Below are 17,112 nucleotides of genomic sequence, written 5' to 3'. Positions count from 1 at the left end.
AGAGAGAGAGAGAGAGAGAGAGAGAAAACAAAAGGAGGGAATGAGAGGGTTAGAGCAAGTGAGACAAACATAACAAAAAATCATAGCACATCACAATGAAAAACATATATGGGAATAAAAGTTTTTACACTTAAAAGATTACAGTAAATTATACTTGTACAGAGAATTCCTGAGTGTGATTTGCAGAGTCAGCCCAGACAGAGGAGTCCAGCCTTTTATGCATCTCTGGATAGGCTCTTGTGTGACTCAGATCTCTGGTTGCTCTCTTCGCCCCCTGCTGGTCATAAGCGCCCTGCAGTGAGGTTTGTGTCTGATCTCACAATAACTTTGCATCACTGTGCATCTGGTGAAGTAATATATGGCTGTGTCCTCAGGACTCAGACTGCTCATTTCCAAGTACAGGGTGTTCTTGGCATTGTCTCTGGAGATGGTGAATTGGCCTTTCACGGCATTGGCATAGTCAATGTAGCTACTACTACTACCACTAATATATGCGAGCCATTCCAGACCTTTCCCTGGGGCCTGGCGGATCCAGTACATATAATAATCACTGAAGGTGAATCCAGAGGCTACACAGGAGAGTTTTAGGGACTTTCCAGGGTGCACTAAGCCTCCTCCAGACTCCAGCAACTGCACCTCACACTGGCCACCTGAAAACACAGAAAATTCTGGTCAGACGACTGAAGCTAATTTTCTTTCTCATGTCCACACAACACACAGACAGCATCTCCTCTCCATTAATTACCACTTAAAATAACAGCAAGGAAAAGCCAATTAAGCCACAAGTCCATCGTAAGTGATCTTTGCTCAGTGCTTATCACTGAATGGGAGGACCTGGGAATCCAGGACTGGGCTCCTCTGCCAGAGCTGCAGGCTCAGAGCTGGTTTTTATGGGCACAGAGAAGCCTTATTTGCATGTCTTCCTCATGAAGCAAGCTCTGGAGTTGGACCCTTGGGGGAACACAGTGCTCAAAACAGATATAAGGCATCAATGACAATGACAATAGTTACAGTGACTGACATAGTAAAGAACCTTTATGTGCACCTTTTCCTTGCTAAGGATTCACCACACTTCACTTAGTTCTCTTTCACGCAGGTGCTCAGAACATGCTGTGTTTCCACACTGTTATATCTCCTTAGAACATATATGTAATTTAAAAGAACCACAAGCTGTTGTGTTTCTATATAGGAGCTTTGTCTTTCCCAGTCTCTGGACTAGACATGGCTTCTCCATAATATGGAATCTTGGATAGGGTCATGCCTACCTGGAGAGGTTAGCAGAACTCCTTCCTTGTGTCAGGAGCACCTTGGAATTTTCTAAGTTTTACATATTTATGAGACAATGCTGTGCTTAGGCCATAAAAGACTACAAATGAAACAACCTTTGTTGCTGCTGCTCTGCTTTTGGTCATGGTGTTGACCATATCAGTAGATAACAGATGGGGACAATTTAAAATTGTTCTAATGAAAAATGAATGGTTGGATGTGGGGATGGCTAAAGTCTACACAACTGCTACCACAGGGACACACACAGTTACACTTTTAGATACAGCCATACACCAAAACACACACACACACACACACACACACATCATCATCATCATCATCATCATCACATCCACATGTAGAAACACGTACTTGCAGCAGAGGAACTGAATTTCTTTCATCCTGTGTTTTGACCCCTCTGGTTGAAGTAACTCACTATGGAGACCAAGCTGATATTGAACCATGAGCGATTTTCTCGTTACTGTCTCCCTGACAACTGGGTTAAAAGTGTGAACTACATTTTTTTGACCATCTCATATAGATTTTGTAAAAATTTGAAGCATTTTTAATAGAAAAAATTCTGACCATTATTTCCTTCCTTCTTAAGTCCTTCCTCTTTCCCAACTTGTCCAACTCCATAAATGGCAGAGTATTATGGTGATTAAGGGGTTAGCCTCATGGCTTTCATTTTCATATATATTTATTATATATATATACTTATTATATATATAATAAATAGTTTAAAAATCAATAATTAGCAATATATTTTATTTTAGAAAAGTCATCTTATAATACGTGTTTGTTTTATAGTTTTGAATGTTTTTATTAGTGTACATAATGTATAGCAACAAAATATGAGACTGATGGATAGCTCAGGGGTAAGGAGCCCGCCTCCCTGTATGAGTACCTCGGTTGCATTCTCAGCACTTCACTATGAAGCTGAGTGTGATGGTTTATTCTGCATTCCCAACACTGGGGAGATGGTAACAGGAAACTCTCTGGGATTTGCCATGCCATCATTCTATCTGAACCTCTGGGCTCCAGGTTCAGTGTGAGACCCTCTCTCAACAACTAAGGAATACACCCAGGATCAACTTGTGACATCCGCAACCATGTGCAAACATACACTGTGACAATTAGTGTTTCCATTCATTCAAACATTTCCTTTGCCCTATGTTGAACTTTACAGCTGTTTAGAAGCAAGTCATGGAAACTATAGACCTAGACTGACTTGCTTGTTATTACGGGAAGCAAGAACAGGACTCTTATGACTCAGTGTAAACTTTTCCTTCTCCAAAACTTCCAACTGTCCTTCCTACACTAGACATTGCCATTCCTTTTCCAGCCAAAAGATTACATATTTTAAGTTTATTAATGTGAGAAATGATACTTGTTCTGTATGGATTTCTCGTCTTTTTCTTTTTAAATTGGGCTAAGTTCTTGAATTTAAGACCTTGCACATAAAAAGCAAGCACTATAACCCAGAACTATAGATTCAGCCCTCCTATCTTTTAAAATATCACATTTTCCTAAAGAAAATTACATTTTTATTACAGAATTGGGTTATCCAATTCTAAAACAAACACCAGCCTCCCCAAGTTCTTCTTGATATCTGCACTTATGCCTGTATATAAGAGAACAGAAAATTGTAGGATCAATATTCTATGCATCAATCTCCAGAAGGTAGGGTATGAAGGACAAAAGAAAAAAGAAGAAGAAGAAGAAGAAGAAGAAGAAGAAGAAGAAGAAGAAGAAGAAGAAGAAGAAGAAGAAGAAGAAGAAGAAGAAGAAGAAGAAAGAGAGAGAGAGACTTCATTCCCAGCTTGTGGCTTCTATCCAGAATCTGACTACATGAAATGATGACATTATTATCTACTGTAAAGATTCATAGCATTTGTTGCAATCTTATTATTCAGGTTGAAGACCACACAGCTGAATTAAAAGGTAAATATAAGAGTGGACTGTGCCAATGAGCAACATGGTGTCTGCCACACACTGAAATGAGGAAGGACGGGGCTGCTGAGCTGGGTTCTCAGCCACTGGGTGTTCTGAATGTAACTTTGACCCCTAGGCAGGAAGTGGAGCTGGACTGTGTTTAGAGCCTTTATAATGGAAAGGGAGGTCCTGACCCTGAAATCAAACTCCAAATCCCAGTTTCCCAGGATACTTGACACCTGAGAAGGGCTCTGTGGACAGAAGATGCTGTGGTAACCTCTGCAAGATAAACTGTTAACACAGTATGAGAAAACATGCCTCTCTAAAGTAAACGTGCTAACTCCAAGACATAGACACAGACAAACTGACATATAACAACAGAGATAAACCTACACAAAAACACACACGTTGGACAAATAGATATATGTATGTTAAAGTCTTAAGTTATTTCAAAATATTGCTTTTCAGCCTGTCATTCATTCTACTTAAAAGCAAAACATCAAGCTCATTCCCAATATACCTTGATAATACTGAAGTATCTTGTACACTTTCTCGTTTGATCTCACTCCAAGTGGTCCTGTGTTCCTTGACCTCTATGTTGTCCTGTGGAATCAAACCTCAGATGAGTGATAGAAGAGAGTTGTTTCTGAGAAGAAAAATGAGTCTGTTCTGTTGATGAGAAAAAAAATGTCCTAACTTTTAATAGTATTTATTTATTCACAGTATTTATTCATGAAAATGAGGAATGCATAATTGAAATGGTACTTTTTGATCAAAGTTTCATATACACTAAACCAGAATTCTCCCATTAAACTAACTCCCAGAAATTAATGAGAAACTTTTAAATAAATGCTTTATTTTTAATTATGTATATATGCTTCTGTATGGATGCTGTAGTGATCATGGAGAAAAGCAAAGGTCACAGGGTCCTCAAAACCTACATGTGGTTATGAGATGTCCTGAGTCTAGGATTTACAGTCTTCATGTTGTTCAGCTTCTCCGAGATCTTATGCTGATCATCACAGAATCACTTTTGCCTTGTGTGATGATCTGCATTTTGTTGCTATCAGAGTATATCCTAAGTATAAAAAACAATGTTAATGGAGCTGTGAAAATAGCTCTACACTTAGGTTCTTGCCATAACAGAACCAGTGACAGGGATCTAAACTATGATTACAGTTCTCCAAGACTGCAAAAAGAGCTGTGTGTCAACAAACAAGTTATCCCTTCTGTGGGATGTACAGCTTAACAATCCATAATTAGCAATACATTTTCTCTTTTAAAATTATTATACAATACACATATTTGCTTTTACAGATTACAATTCTATCAATGTACAATGATAATACTCAGGGCTCAAAAGTTGGCTCAGTGTTAAGGCACCAGCCTCCCAGTGTTAAAATCTTTGCTTGATTCACAACAGTTAGCTTAGAAGCTGGGTGTGATTGTTTATCCTATATTCCCAGAACTGGAGGCATTGTGACTGGAGGTACTCTTAAGTCTTGCCAGCCAAAGATTCTGTCTGAGCATTTGTGCTCCAGGTTCACTGTGATATTCTTACTCAAAAATAAGATAGAAATCAATTGGTGATCACATACACAAACTCCACTCTAGCATCCTGACATATGGGCAAATCTTGTACTATGCACACTCAGTCTAGCCAATTAGCATTTCTAGCCATTCGAACATTGTCCTTACTTGTCATTTGATTCATGGTTTGTAGTTATTCACAACTGTGCCACCGATGCTGTAGACCTTGTATGAACTGTTTGCCATGGAAGCCAAGAGATGAACTCCTGTAGACTTGGTTCCTCTCCACAGATTTCTAACTGCACTTCTCACTGTGGGCACTTCCATTCCTTTTCCAGTTATAAAGTGGGTCATTTCAGACTATGAAAGTGAGAAATGATATTTTTCTATGTGCTTATTTCCTATATTTAAAGAGTTTGGTTCATAAACTTAAGACATTTTCACATGATCACAAAGCACTCTACCACAGAACTACAAGCCTAGCTCAATCTTTTAAACATCACTTTTTTTCTACAGAAAATAATTTTTGATAACTGCATTTATGCACTACTAAAATATACACCAGGAAACACAATTACTTCTTCCTTGACACCCAAAACTTATAACTGATTCTGTAAAGGATCAGTTTACTGCCAGGCAGTGGTGATGCACACCTTTAATTCCAGAACTAGGGAGGCAGAGGCAGGCACATCTCTGTGAGTTTGAGGCCAGCATGGTGTACAAGCACAAGTTCTAGGACAGGCTCAGAGAAACCCTATCTCGAATACACAAAAGCAAAACAAACCCCCCCAAAAAATAATTTACCAAGCATAGATTTCAAGAATGTTGGGGAATAGATGATAAATCAAACCAAACAAAGAAAATAGAGAGAAGAGGACAAGGAAAAGTAGAGAGATACTTCACCCTCAGCTGGTGACTCCTATTCTGAGTCTGGACTCCATGGCCTTTTCAAGAGTGCTGTGTAGTTGAACCACAGCATGTGCTGGAATCTCACTACTCATGTTCAACACCACACACCAGAATGAAAAGAAAAATAAGAGCAAACTGCACATAGGAATAACAGTGTCTGCTACACATCTAAAAGAGAAAGACATGTTCTGTTGAGCTGTGTTCTCTGCCTCTGGTGCTTTGGGAATCACTAAGATCTTAAAGAAGAATGGGAACTGGAATGTCTTTAGAGGCTTGCTCAGGGAAAGAGAGGCCCTGAGCCTGTAGTTAAACCTTGAATCCCAGCCTCACTGCTCACCTGACCTCAGAGTAGGTTTCTGTGGGCAGATGATGTTGTGGTCACATCTGTAATGTAAACTATTTATAGATTATTAGAAAGTATGCATCTCTGAAGCAATCACAGAAACACTCAGACAAATAATGCAGAGAGACATATAACATTAGCAATCCTTCAAAAGACAAACATACAAGGGCATATGGGTATATGCTTTTTGAAAATTTTTTCCACCTTTGTTATTCATTCTACTTAAAAACAAATCACCTTGCTCATTTATAATGCACTATGATTACATTGATTCACTCCCACTCTCCTTGCTCCTCTTTCTCTCTCTCCTTTAACCCTTCTGTCCTCTCCTACTCTCATGTCTCTTCTTTTCTCTTCTCTCTTCTTTCATGCTTTACTGCACCAACTCTGCTTCTTTTGTCTGCTCATCCAAAAGTGAGATTGCTGGGTCACATCACTTTGTGTAATTCTCTAAAGGACCCCACAGTTTTGATAATGTCTCAGTAGAACCACATCCCCATTTCCACAGCACAGGGATCCCTTCTCCTCCATTCCCATAACACTTGGTCTCATTCTTTACTTAGGTAAATGGCACTCATATCATTGGTTACAGGAAACTAATTTTTTTGGTTTAAAATCCATTTCTGTGATTATTAAAAATCTTAGCTCTGTGCAACCTATTCTGCCCACTTTCTCTGGTCAAGGTGAAGCATCCCAATCACAGGATGCAGGGAAGAATAATGTGTGTTCATGAGGACAACACATCTCAACTCTGGGTTTCCTGAGCTATATGGTAACCTCCTGACTCAGAACATAGAGAAGTGAGAGAAAGGAGTTTTTCTTGGAAAAAAAAATTGAAGTGTTCTCTTGAATGATAGAAACCTTGTTATAACCTTTAACCTGGAGTACTGATATTGCAAACTCAGCATTTATTAATCAAAATGAGAAATATATTTTGAAGTATTACCATTTGAATCAAGGTCTCATATAAATTAGACAAGAATGGGACCATTGGGCCAAAACACAGCATTGAATGAGAACTTTTTAAAAATACACTATTTTCATTAGGGGTATAAGCTGCTTTGTGGATAGTGTACTGCTCAGAGAGATAAACAGTTACCACAGGGTCCACTAGACTCACATGTGGCTCTGAGCTGCCTTCATCTTCTAGGGTTTACAATCTTCTTTGGCTTCTTCAGGAACTGATGCTGGTCACTAAAAAGGATTGTTTAGCTCTGTGTGATGATCTGCATTTTGTTCAGGTAAAAGCACATCTTAAATTTTGAAAGTAACAATAATGGGGCTGTGAAAATCAAGTTTTTGCCACATAAGAATGCCACATTGGAGCACCGGACTGAGCTCCCAAGGTCCAAATGAGGAACAGAAGGAGAGAGAACATGAGCAAGGAAATCAGGACCGCAAGGGGTGCACCTACCCACTGAGACAGTGGGGCTGATCTATTGGGAGCTCACCAAGGCCAGCTGGACTGGGATTGAAAAGGCATGGGATAAAACCGGACTCTCTGAACATGGCAGACAATGAGGGCTGATGAGAAGCCAAGGACAATGGCACTGGGTTTTGATCCTACTTCATGTACTGGCTTTGTGGGAGCCTAGCCTGTTTGGATGTTCACCTTCCTAGACCTGGATGGAGGGGCGAGGACCTTGGACTTCCCACAGGGCAGGGAACCCTGACTGTTCTTTAGACTGGAGAGGGAGGGGGGAAGGAATGGGGGGAGGCGGAGAGGAGTGGGGGGAGGGCTGAGGAGTGGGGAGAGGAGTAGGGAAATGGGAGGTAGAGAGGAGGCAGAAATTTTTTCAATAAAAAAAAAAGAATGCTTCAGTGTAGTGATGAGGCAAGCTGGCCTGCTTTTCGTCCCACCTGGTTCCCGCACGGCTAGCTTAGCCCCGGAAATAATAACACGGAAACTGTATTCATTTAAACACTGCCTGGCCCATTAGTTCTAGCCTCTTATTGGCTAATTCTCACATATTGCTTTAACCCATATTTAATAATCTGTGTAGCATCATGAGGTTTACCTGAAAAGATGCTAACCTGTGTCCATCTCGGGTTGGAGAATCATGGAGTCTGCCTGACTCTGCTTTCTTTCTCCCAGCATTCTGTTCGGTCTACTCCACTTACCTATGTTCTGACCTATCAGGTCAAGCACTTTTCTTTACTAATTAACCAAAGAAAACAACAAATAGATAAAAGACCCTCCTACATCACTTCAGTGCATTCTAAACACAGAACTCAGAATCCATAACTAAAAAAAGAAATGGGTGTGACAGCCAACAAGGTGTACCATATTGGGAATATGGAGAATGAGCAATCACTGGGACTCACTGGACAACTAGACTACCTAGTCATTGATAACCAGGCCCAGTGATAGAATTTGTCTCACAATAAGTAGTGCAGATTGTTAGAAAAGTTCATCATATGTCAACACCCCCCACCATAAACATGCATTGAGAGGAGTGATAGAGAAAGATTGAGAGAGAGAAAAAGAGAGAGAAAGAAGGAAAATGAGAAAGACTGACACATAGAGATAGGGAGACAGAGAGTGATAAAGAGAAACAAGGAAAAACACTATAATAAATAAACACACACACACAACAGGAAACAGAAAAATGAATAATCATTTGGGCATTCAAGAATTACTACACACTATACCTGTAGAGAAAATCGCTAAGTATGACATGGAGAGGCAGTGCAGACACAGAGAAGTCCAGTCTTCCATGCTTCTCTGAGCAGGCTCTTCTGTGACCCAGATCTCTAAGTGCTCTCAGCATTCCCTGCTGGCTTTGTGTTACCCACAGGGGTGTTTTTGTCTGAGCTCACAGTAACTTTCACTCACTATGTCTCACACAGTAATACATGGCTGTGTCCTCAGACTTCAGACTGCTCATTTCCAGGTACAGAGTGTTCTTGGCATTGTCTCTGGAGATTGTGAACCTGCCCTTCACAGCGTCAGTATAGATGGTGCTGCCACCAACTTCATTAATGTTTGTGACCCACTCCAGCCCCTTCCCTGGAGCCTGATGGACCCAGCTCATTCAGTAGCCATTGAAGATGAATCCAGAGGCTGTACAGGCGAGTTTCGGGGACTTTCCTGGCTGCACTAAGCCTCCCCCAGACTCCAACAATTGCATCTCATAATGGATACCTGTAGACACAAAGAATTCTGGTTAGAAAACTGATGCAGAAGACATTTTTTTTCTCTTTCTCATGTCCACACAGCACACAGCTTCTCATCTTTGTGAATTACCTTTTAAAATAAGAACAAAGGAAACAAATATGAGACTTAAGTCCATGATGAGTGTCCTGTCTTCAATGCTGAATGCGGACTGGGAGAACTTGGGAATCCAAGTTCTCCTCTGCCAGGGCTGCAAGGTCAGTACAGGGCTGGATTTTATGGGCACAAAGAAGCCTTATTTGCATATCTTCTTGCCATAACAGGCTCTGTAGTTAGACATGTGCAGAAGGCAGGACTCAGAGCAGATATAAGACATCATACACACTGGTGACAGTTATAGAAATTAAAACATTAATGTAAATCTGTGTACACATTTTCCTCGTTAGAGATTGATCACACTTTATTTAGTTCCCTTTTCACCTTAAGTACATGGAATGTTGTGTTTCCACACTGTCATGTCTCTTTAGGATCAATGTGAAATTAAAAAGCTCCACACACAGCTGTGTTTCTAGATATTAGCTCTGTCTGTCCCTATGTCTCTGCTGGACATGTCTTCTGCCTGAGGTGAGTTTTGCATACGATCACACCTGCTTCTAAGTAGAACTCATTTGCTGTGATAGGAAGACTTGAGACTTTACTGACATTAGTTTTACTCAGGTTTTTTCTCTCTTTTTTGTTACTTTAAAAATAATACAATCAAAATTCCGACTTCCTCCTCTCCTCCTACTTTCCTCTCACTCCCCCACTCAACCTTTCCCCACCCCCTCCAGTCCTAAAAGATGGCAAGGCACCCTGCCCTGTGGGATGTCAAATGTCCTCCCCCCTACATTCAGGCTTAGGATAGTATGCATCCAAATAGAATAGGATCCCAAAAAGCCAGTACATGCAGTAGAGACAAATCCCAGTGTCATTATCATTTGTCTCTCTGTCTGCCCCAATTGTCAACCACATTCAGAGTGTACAGTTTGATCCCATGCTTGTTCCTTCTCAGTCTAGCTGGGCTTGGTGAGCTCTCATTAGGTCAGGCACACTGTCCCAGTGGGTGAACCAACCCTTCACAGTCCTGACTGTTTTACTGATCCCATACTCAGACTGATGACTATCTTGAATATCACCATAGAACCTTCGTCAGGTGACAGATGGAGACAGAGACCCACACAGGAGCAATGGACTGAGCTCCCAAGGTACAGTTGAAGAGCTGAAGGAGGGAGAATTTTACTCAGTTCTTAGAGATGCTGTCCTACAGCCTGAGGAAGTTTGTAAATGTGATGTTTCTTGTTATTGTCTGTCTTCCTCTCAGTGGTTGCTATGGAGATACATTTATATTTGAAGCACTCAATTGTTTGCATTCTGAATTTCTCCCTATGATTACTTTTTATTCCCCACTTTTCCTTTCCCTTTCCCACCTCAATACTGGGCAACCGATGGCTGTTTTCATGTAGTCTTAGGTCAGTTTTTATTTCTGTATATTTATACAGTCAGCATAATGGGGACATTTAATGCATTTTTGTAATAAAACACTAAACTTTTGCCTCAATTTTGTATTTTCACAAAACTTTGGTTTTATTTTCCCAAATTCTAATGCTTTCTACTCTCTTCAGCCCCTTTCTCTCACTACATCCAACTTTTCCTTTCAAAACCCCTGTATTGCCCTGTGCTTTTTCCATTTCATCATTCACTTAAGATATCTTTCCCTATCTTGACTTCCATTCTAGTTCCAAGTCTATGAAACAGAAGTCAGAACACCAAACAGAAACCAACAACAGAGAGTGCAGAGGAATAATTATGGGAGCAATAAAAGCACTCACAAAAAGACAAAATGTGAAAATTGTAGAACTCAGCTGCTGTGGGAAGGGCTGAAGAGTTATGGAACAGAGACCACAGCTGATGTCTGCAAAAATGTGCATATTTGTGGCTGAGAATTTTGTGATCTAAGTTACACAATATGCCTGTAAAGAAATCATTAGCTTGGACTTCAATATGCAAACAAACTTTTAACCAAAATGCAAATGTTCAAAAATATAATCGTGCAACAGTTATAAAAACTGTACACTTTTATCAAGGTCCTATTAGTTTAGAAGTAGGAAAATGTGGATGGTTCATTTTTTAAGATAACTTTGAAAAGTAACATCAATTCAAGGAAGTTGTGATTTCTCTATCACTAGATTAAAAATAAAGAAGATAAATTAAAGATTATTCAAAATTCTTACAAAGCTGTCTTAAAAAGTTTCACAATTTCAGACTCCTCTCTCACTCTTTCTCTCTCTCTCTTTCTCTCTGCTGATTTGTTTGACAAGGAGCAATTAGACATCTTAGAGGATTGTGTGGGAACACAGATGATTAGTATATAATTAAAAAGTAAGATTAATAGGCCATGAAAGGAAAGTATACTCTAGAGGTATTCCTTGTGTAAAAGAAAAAAAATACCAAAGGTTAAGACATCAAACAGTTGCAAATGCAGCGTATCCCAGACGACCACTGTTTCTGAGAATACCTGTTGGTCCTCCACATCCCTTGCTGGTCTGAGTATATAGGTATCTGTCCAAGCTCACACTGGAGATCTCTCACTGTGTCTTTGGCACAATAATGTATGGCTGTATCTGAAGTTTGAAGATTGTTCAGTTTATGAAAACATAACTATGGAGGAATAGTGATATTTTGTTTTTGATCTAACAAATAAAGTTTTCTGATGATCAGAGTGCAGAACTAAGCCACTAGTTTGCCAAAGAAGCCAGGCATTGGGGGCACAAACTTTAATCCTAGCACTAGGAAGATAGAGATGGACAGATCTCTGTGAATGCAAACCTGCCCTGGGCTACAAGAGACTGAATTTGTGTAAATTAGAAACAGAGCTCATACAAATCCCATCACGAGGGATTATATGCCTTTAGTCTCAGCAGCAGAGAAACAGACACAGTAGTGACTTGAATGGGCAGAGAGAGGAATATAAGAGAGGAGAAGACAAGAACTCAGATGCAGTCTGAGGATTCAGTCTGAGAGGCAGTCTGAGATTTTGGAGAGACAGCATTCAGTCAGAGGATTTGTAGAGACAGACTCTTCCCCAGTTGGTCTGAGCATTGGTAGAGGTGAGAACTCTCTACTGACTGAATGCTCTTCTTTTCTGATCCTTCAGTTTTTTTTCCCCAAATAGCTGATTCAGGAATTTTACCACTAAGAACAATTAGAATTTGTGCAACAGCAAGTGTCCCTGCTGATGTTGACTTGGGATTTGAGAACTAAATTGTAATTTGTGCTTCCATCAGTCCATATTTTTCACATCCACTTCAGACACTTTCCTGGAGGTTGGCAGACCCAGCTTACACCATGACTGGTTAATGAGAATCCACTGAGAGTTCAAATGAGGGACAGAGTCTGTGAGGGCTGTACTAGGTCAGGGGCTTATTCCTTCAGCTGTCCCTGGGACAAGGCATCTGGGAACAAGTACAATCTTCATGATTCATACATCCCACAGATGTTACGCTCAGGTCTCATTCCTGAAACCCTGAAACACTTACAGTTTGCAGAGGTTCCTAGGCAGAGGACCAGCACCTACTGGAGATGCTAGTGAGAAGGAGAGGGGCAATTCAGCTAGGCCTGGGCTTTTAGTATGAGCAGGAGGGTTGCTTTGCGTTGAGGGAGGTTTCTGAGAGGATAAAGGGAAGCATGCTTGCACTGGGCATGGCTTGCACTTTTCCCTTGGGTTTCTTAGAATTGCCCTTGAGTTTCTTAGATGACCTGGAGATAAAAAATGAGTAACATTTTTCTGACACTGTCTAGATTCTCACTTGCATATAAATAGGAAATTGTATAATTCACACTCTGCAGACCTTGGATGAAAACATTAAGTGATTCCACATTCATGCTGAGGGGATCAAGGGAGAGGGAGAAGAATTTGAGGGAATGGGTTAGTTTAGATGGAGGAAGGACAGAGATGAGAGCAATGAAGGAGATATTTTGATTGAGAGAACCATTATTGCACTAGCAAGAAACCTGGAACTAGAGAAATTCTCAGGAATACACTAGGATGACCCCAGCTGAGTCCTTAAGAAATAGAGGGGAGGGTACCTGTTGTAGAGAGGAGGACCTGTTTGTTCCTCCATGCCACCTGGCTAGCATAGCCTCGATATAACCACACAGATATTGTATGAATTAAAACACTGCTTGGCCCATTTGCTCTAGCCTCTTATTGGCTCACTTTCCCATCTTGATTTAACCCATTTCTGTTAATCTTTACATTGTCACATGGCAGTGGCTTACCGGGAGAGATTCAGCATGTGTGACTCTGGTGGTTCCATGATGTCTCTCCCCTCTCTGCTTTCTTCCTCCCAGCATTCAGTTCCATTTTTCCCAACTACCTAAGTTCTGCCCTATTAAAAGGCCAAGGCAGTTTCTTCATTCATTAACCAATCAAAGCAACACATAAAAGAGGGAACTCCTACACCACGTCTTGCCTTGTAGTCAGATTGATAAGGACCTATGAGAGACATATATGTATCTAATCTGCATGGAAACTAGAAAAAGAAAAGATGTCCTCAGTAAATTGTGAGAGGGTTGAAGGGGAGGTGAAAGGAAGAGAGGTCAGCAGAGAAAAAAATGTATAATTCAATAAAATCAGTAAAAAAATTAATGAGAAAAATTAAAGACTAAAAGTAAATGCATACTTTTAAAGATGAAAGAAGAAAGTTGCATTCAAATTGATGGAATTAGAAAAATACATCCTGATGTATGTAATCCATACCCAGAAATATAAACATGGTGTGTACTCACACTTAAGTGGATACTAGCTGTAAAAAAAAGAATATTGAACATATGCTTCATGATCCTAGAAAAGCTAAGTAACAAATTTATCATTATTTTATTAAGTATTTTTGCAACAATTTTCATGAGTGTCATCTGTAATTCTCTTTCTTACTAATGCCTCTGTAAATGTGGGTATCAGGGTAATTATAGCATCATAAAAAGTGTTTGACCATGTTCTTTCTATTTCTATTGTGTGGAACAATTCAAGGAATATTGGTCTTAGTTCTTGGAAAATCTTGTAGAATTCTACATTGAAACCATCAGGATCTGGTCTTTTTTTTTGTTTGTTTGTTTGGGAGACTTTTGATGACTGTTTCTATTTCTTTCACAGATATAGGTATATTTATTTTGCTTATCTGGTCCTGACTTAATTTTTGTAAGTCATATTTGTACAGAAAATTGTCCATTTCCTTCAAGTTTTCCATTTTGTAGAGTATAGGTTTTTGAAATAGGACCTAAAAATTCTCTGGATTTGTTTGTTGTTATGTCTCCCTTTCTATTTCTGATTTTGTTAATTTGGATATTTTCTCTCTGTTTTTTGCTTAGTTTGAATAAGGATTTGCCTATTTTGGTGATTTTCTCAAAAAACAAACTCTTTTTCTCATTGATTCTTTCTATTGTTTTCTTTTCAGCTTCCCTCTTTGAACTTCTGGCCCAATACAATCAACCCATTCTGTGCTTTGTTTAATTGAGATATGGTTCCAATTCCGAGTAATTGTACATCTGCCTCTTAAAGAGGCCAATTTGGATGTCAAGATTATGGAGTAATGATACTCACATCTGCACATGTATCTATTAAACCAACAATTACAATGCCAATTATACACACTCTAAGCTTTAGTCTTTGATCATTTATAGAAGTGTGCCAGAATATACATTTTGTGTTTCCTATTGGAATTTTGACTTGTGCTTCATGTTTATGCCATAATCTAGAACAGTATGGTCTTTTTACAGAAGACTTTGAGTTTTTAATTTTCCTGGTGAGACATGTCCTCCATAGTTACTGGGAATGACTGGGCCACTTTTGGCTTGGGTGCCTGAGAGAAACCCCCCAAGGAGTTTGCTGATTGTATCAGGTTGCCTTTTCTGTCTGTTGTTGATCTGAATTCATTTGTCCAATGTTGGTCTTTGCCCCACCTTCTACATATACCTGAAGGCTGAGTTATCCTTTTATTGCCATTCCCAGAGAAGATATTATTCCAAAGAATTCCTAGCCTACAATCTCTTCTCGGATGTCCTATTCTACCACAATCAAAACATTTCGCATGTTCATGTCTTTTCATTCCTTTGGAAATTGCTTCTCCTACCCAAGATTCAGTATTTTTGTCAAATGTCTCAATGCTCATTGTATGAAGGAACCATTCATCCATTGGTGCTGATCTAACCTTTAAAGGCCCAAGTATATTTGTGGATTCTCTGTTGATTTTTTCAAAAGCCAGATATTCAGTAAGAACTCATCTTACATCTGGGTCGATTACTCTTATTTGTACAGCCTTCATTAATCTTTGTAAAAAGTCAGTAAAGGGTTCTCTCTGGCCTTGTTTAACCCTGGTATATGATTCCATTTGTTTTATTAGTTTTTGGATCCTTTCCCAAGCATTTAAGTCTGCTTTGTGGCATAGGGACACAATTTGTTCATCATAAAGAGCTTGAACCTGTGAGTCAGCATAAGTGCTTTCACCAAGAATTTGATCTTGGGAAATCTCAAGGCCTTTGATTTTTCCCTGTTGTTCCAATATTTTTGTTTCTTTTCTGAAATAAATTCTAAACATTAATCAAGGCCCATCATCCAGGAATGCTGAAACTAACTGAATCCAAGCATGTGTCATTGTTTTGATACTAGAAGACCATGTCTTTATCACCTCCCTAACAAATGCAGAATGTAAGTCATAAGTTACAACAGCTTGCTTAATTTCTTTTATAACATACATTTCTACAAGTATCCATCTACCTTCTTTGGATCCTTTTGGACCTTTAGAACTTGATGCTTTGTCAGAATAGATTACAGGGTAGGAAGCTAAATCTCAGGGTAAGTCATCTCTGACAGCTGCTGGCAATGTTGAATCCTGTCCTTGTGCCTTCTTTCCCTGTTCATCAGTTCCAATAATTTCATCAATTATTTAAATCTCTTTACTATTGCCTTTTGTAAAGCCTGAATTTCTTGGCCTCTATATATTTCTAATGATTTCCTTGAGGTACCTAGCCTCTGGTCCTCATTCTGTACATGTGACTCCAAGGTCTAAAGTTTCCCCTTTAAAGATAACATCCTATTCTTATCCTTGGACATTACTTGAATTGAAATCCTGGAGAGAAGTCTATCTGCTAACTTATCATAACTTTTCAACAAATTTTGACTGTCAAATTCAACAGTGTGAATTCTTTTAGATAACTTCTCAGTACTCTCAGACATGGATTCACTTTTGCCTGTCAAAGTAGCCTTATATTTTTAATAGTATTAATTTTTCAGATAACTTTTGATTATCTCGATTTCAGACTCCTTTTGAAATCTCAATTGGCACACACACACACCACAACAAAAACGATATTAAATTAGATGTTATTCTTTATGGTAATCAGAATCAATTGTAAAACATAGAGGGTATGTAGAAAAAATTTGATCTGTGATCACATTGAAGGTTGAATATAGTATGGCAAATGAGAGGGACCTCAGAATACACTTGGCTGGAAAAGAAAGCCATAGGTTCTGATATTAAAACTCAAGGTCATGTAGCATATTTCTAAATTTCTTAGCCTCTAAAGTGAATCTTACTTTTGTTTTTCAGGAGTTCCTGATGGTTCTTAGTGCCCTCTGATGGTCACAGATGTCTCCATAAGGATGTTGTTTTTGTGTAGGCTCAAATTTGAGTTTCCTCACTGTGTCTCTGGCACAGTAATATATGGCTGTGTCTTCAGTGTGCACATTGTTCAGTTTTAAGAAGACTTCACTCTTGGAGGTGTCCCTGCTGATGGTGATTCGAGATTGGAGAGCTGAACTGTACTTTGTTTCTCCATCATACAATATTATTCCCATCCACTCCAGACCCTTTCCTGGAGGCTGGCGAACCCAATGTATACTATTGCTGGTTAGTGAGAATCCAGAGACAGTGCAGGTGAGAGACAGGGTCTGTGAGGGCTGCACCAGGCCAGGTCCTGT

The 17,112-nt window shown here is 39.5% G+C and overlaps 1 gene segment (V, D, J or C); it reads right to left on the bottom strand.

Annotated features, from left to right (window-relative positions):
* Positions 1-246: 246 nt before the first annotated feature.
* LOC130882894 (immunoglobulin heavy variable 3-11-like) lies at positions 247-815 on the bottom strand. The segment is given in 2 exon segments: positions 247-650; positions 746-815. Coding segments are annotated over 2 exon segments (450 nt in total).
* Positions 816-17,112: the final 16,297 nt, after the last annotated feature.

This window comes from Chionomys nivalis, chromosome 10 (assembly GCF_950005125.1).
Source record: "Chionomys nivalis chromosome 10, mChiNiv1.1, whole genome shotgun sequence".
NCBI lineage: Eukaryota > Metazoa > Chordata > Mammalia > Rodentia > Cricetidae > Chionomys > Chionomys nivalis.
This window is presented reverse-complemented; position numbering and strand designations above follow the sequence as displayed.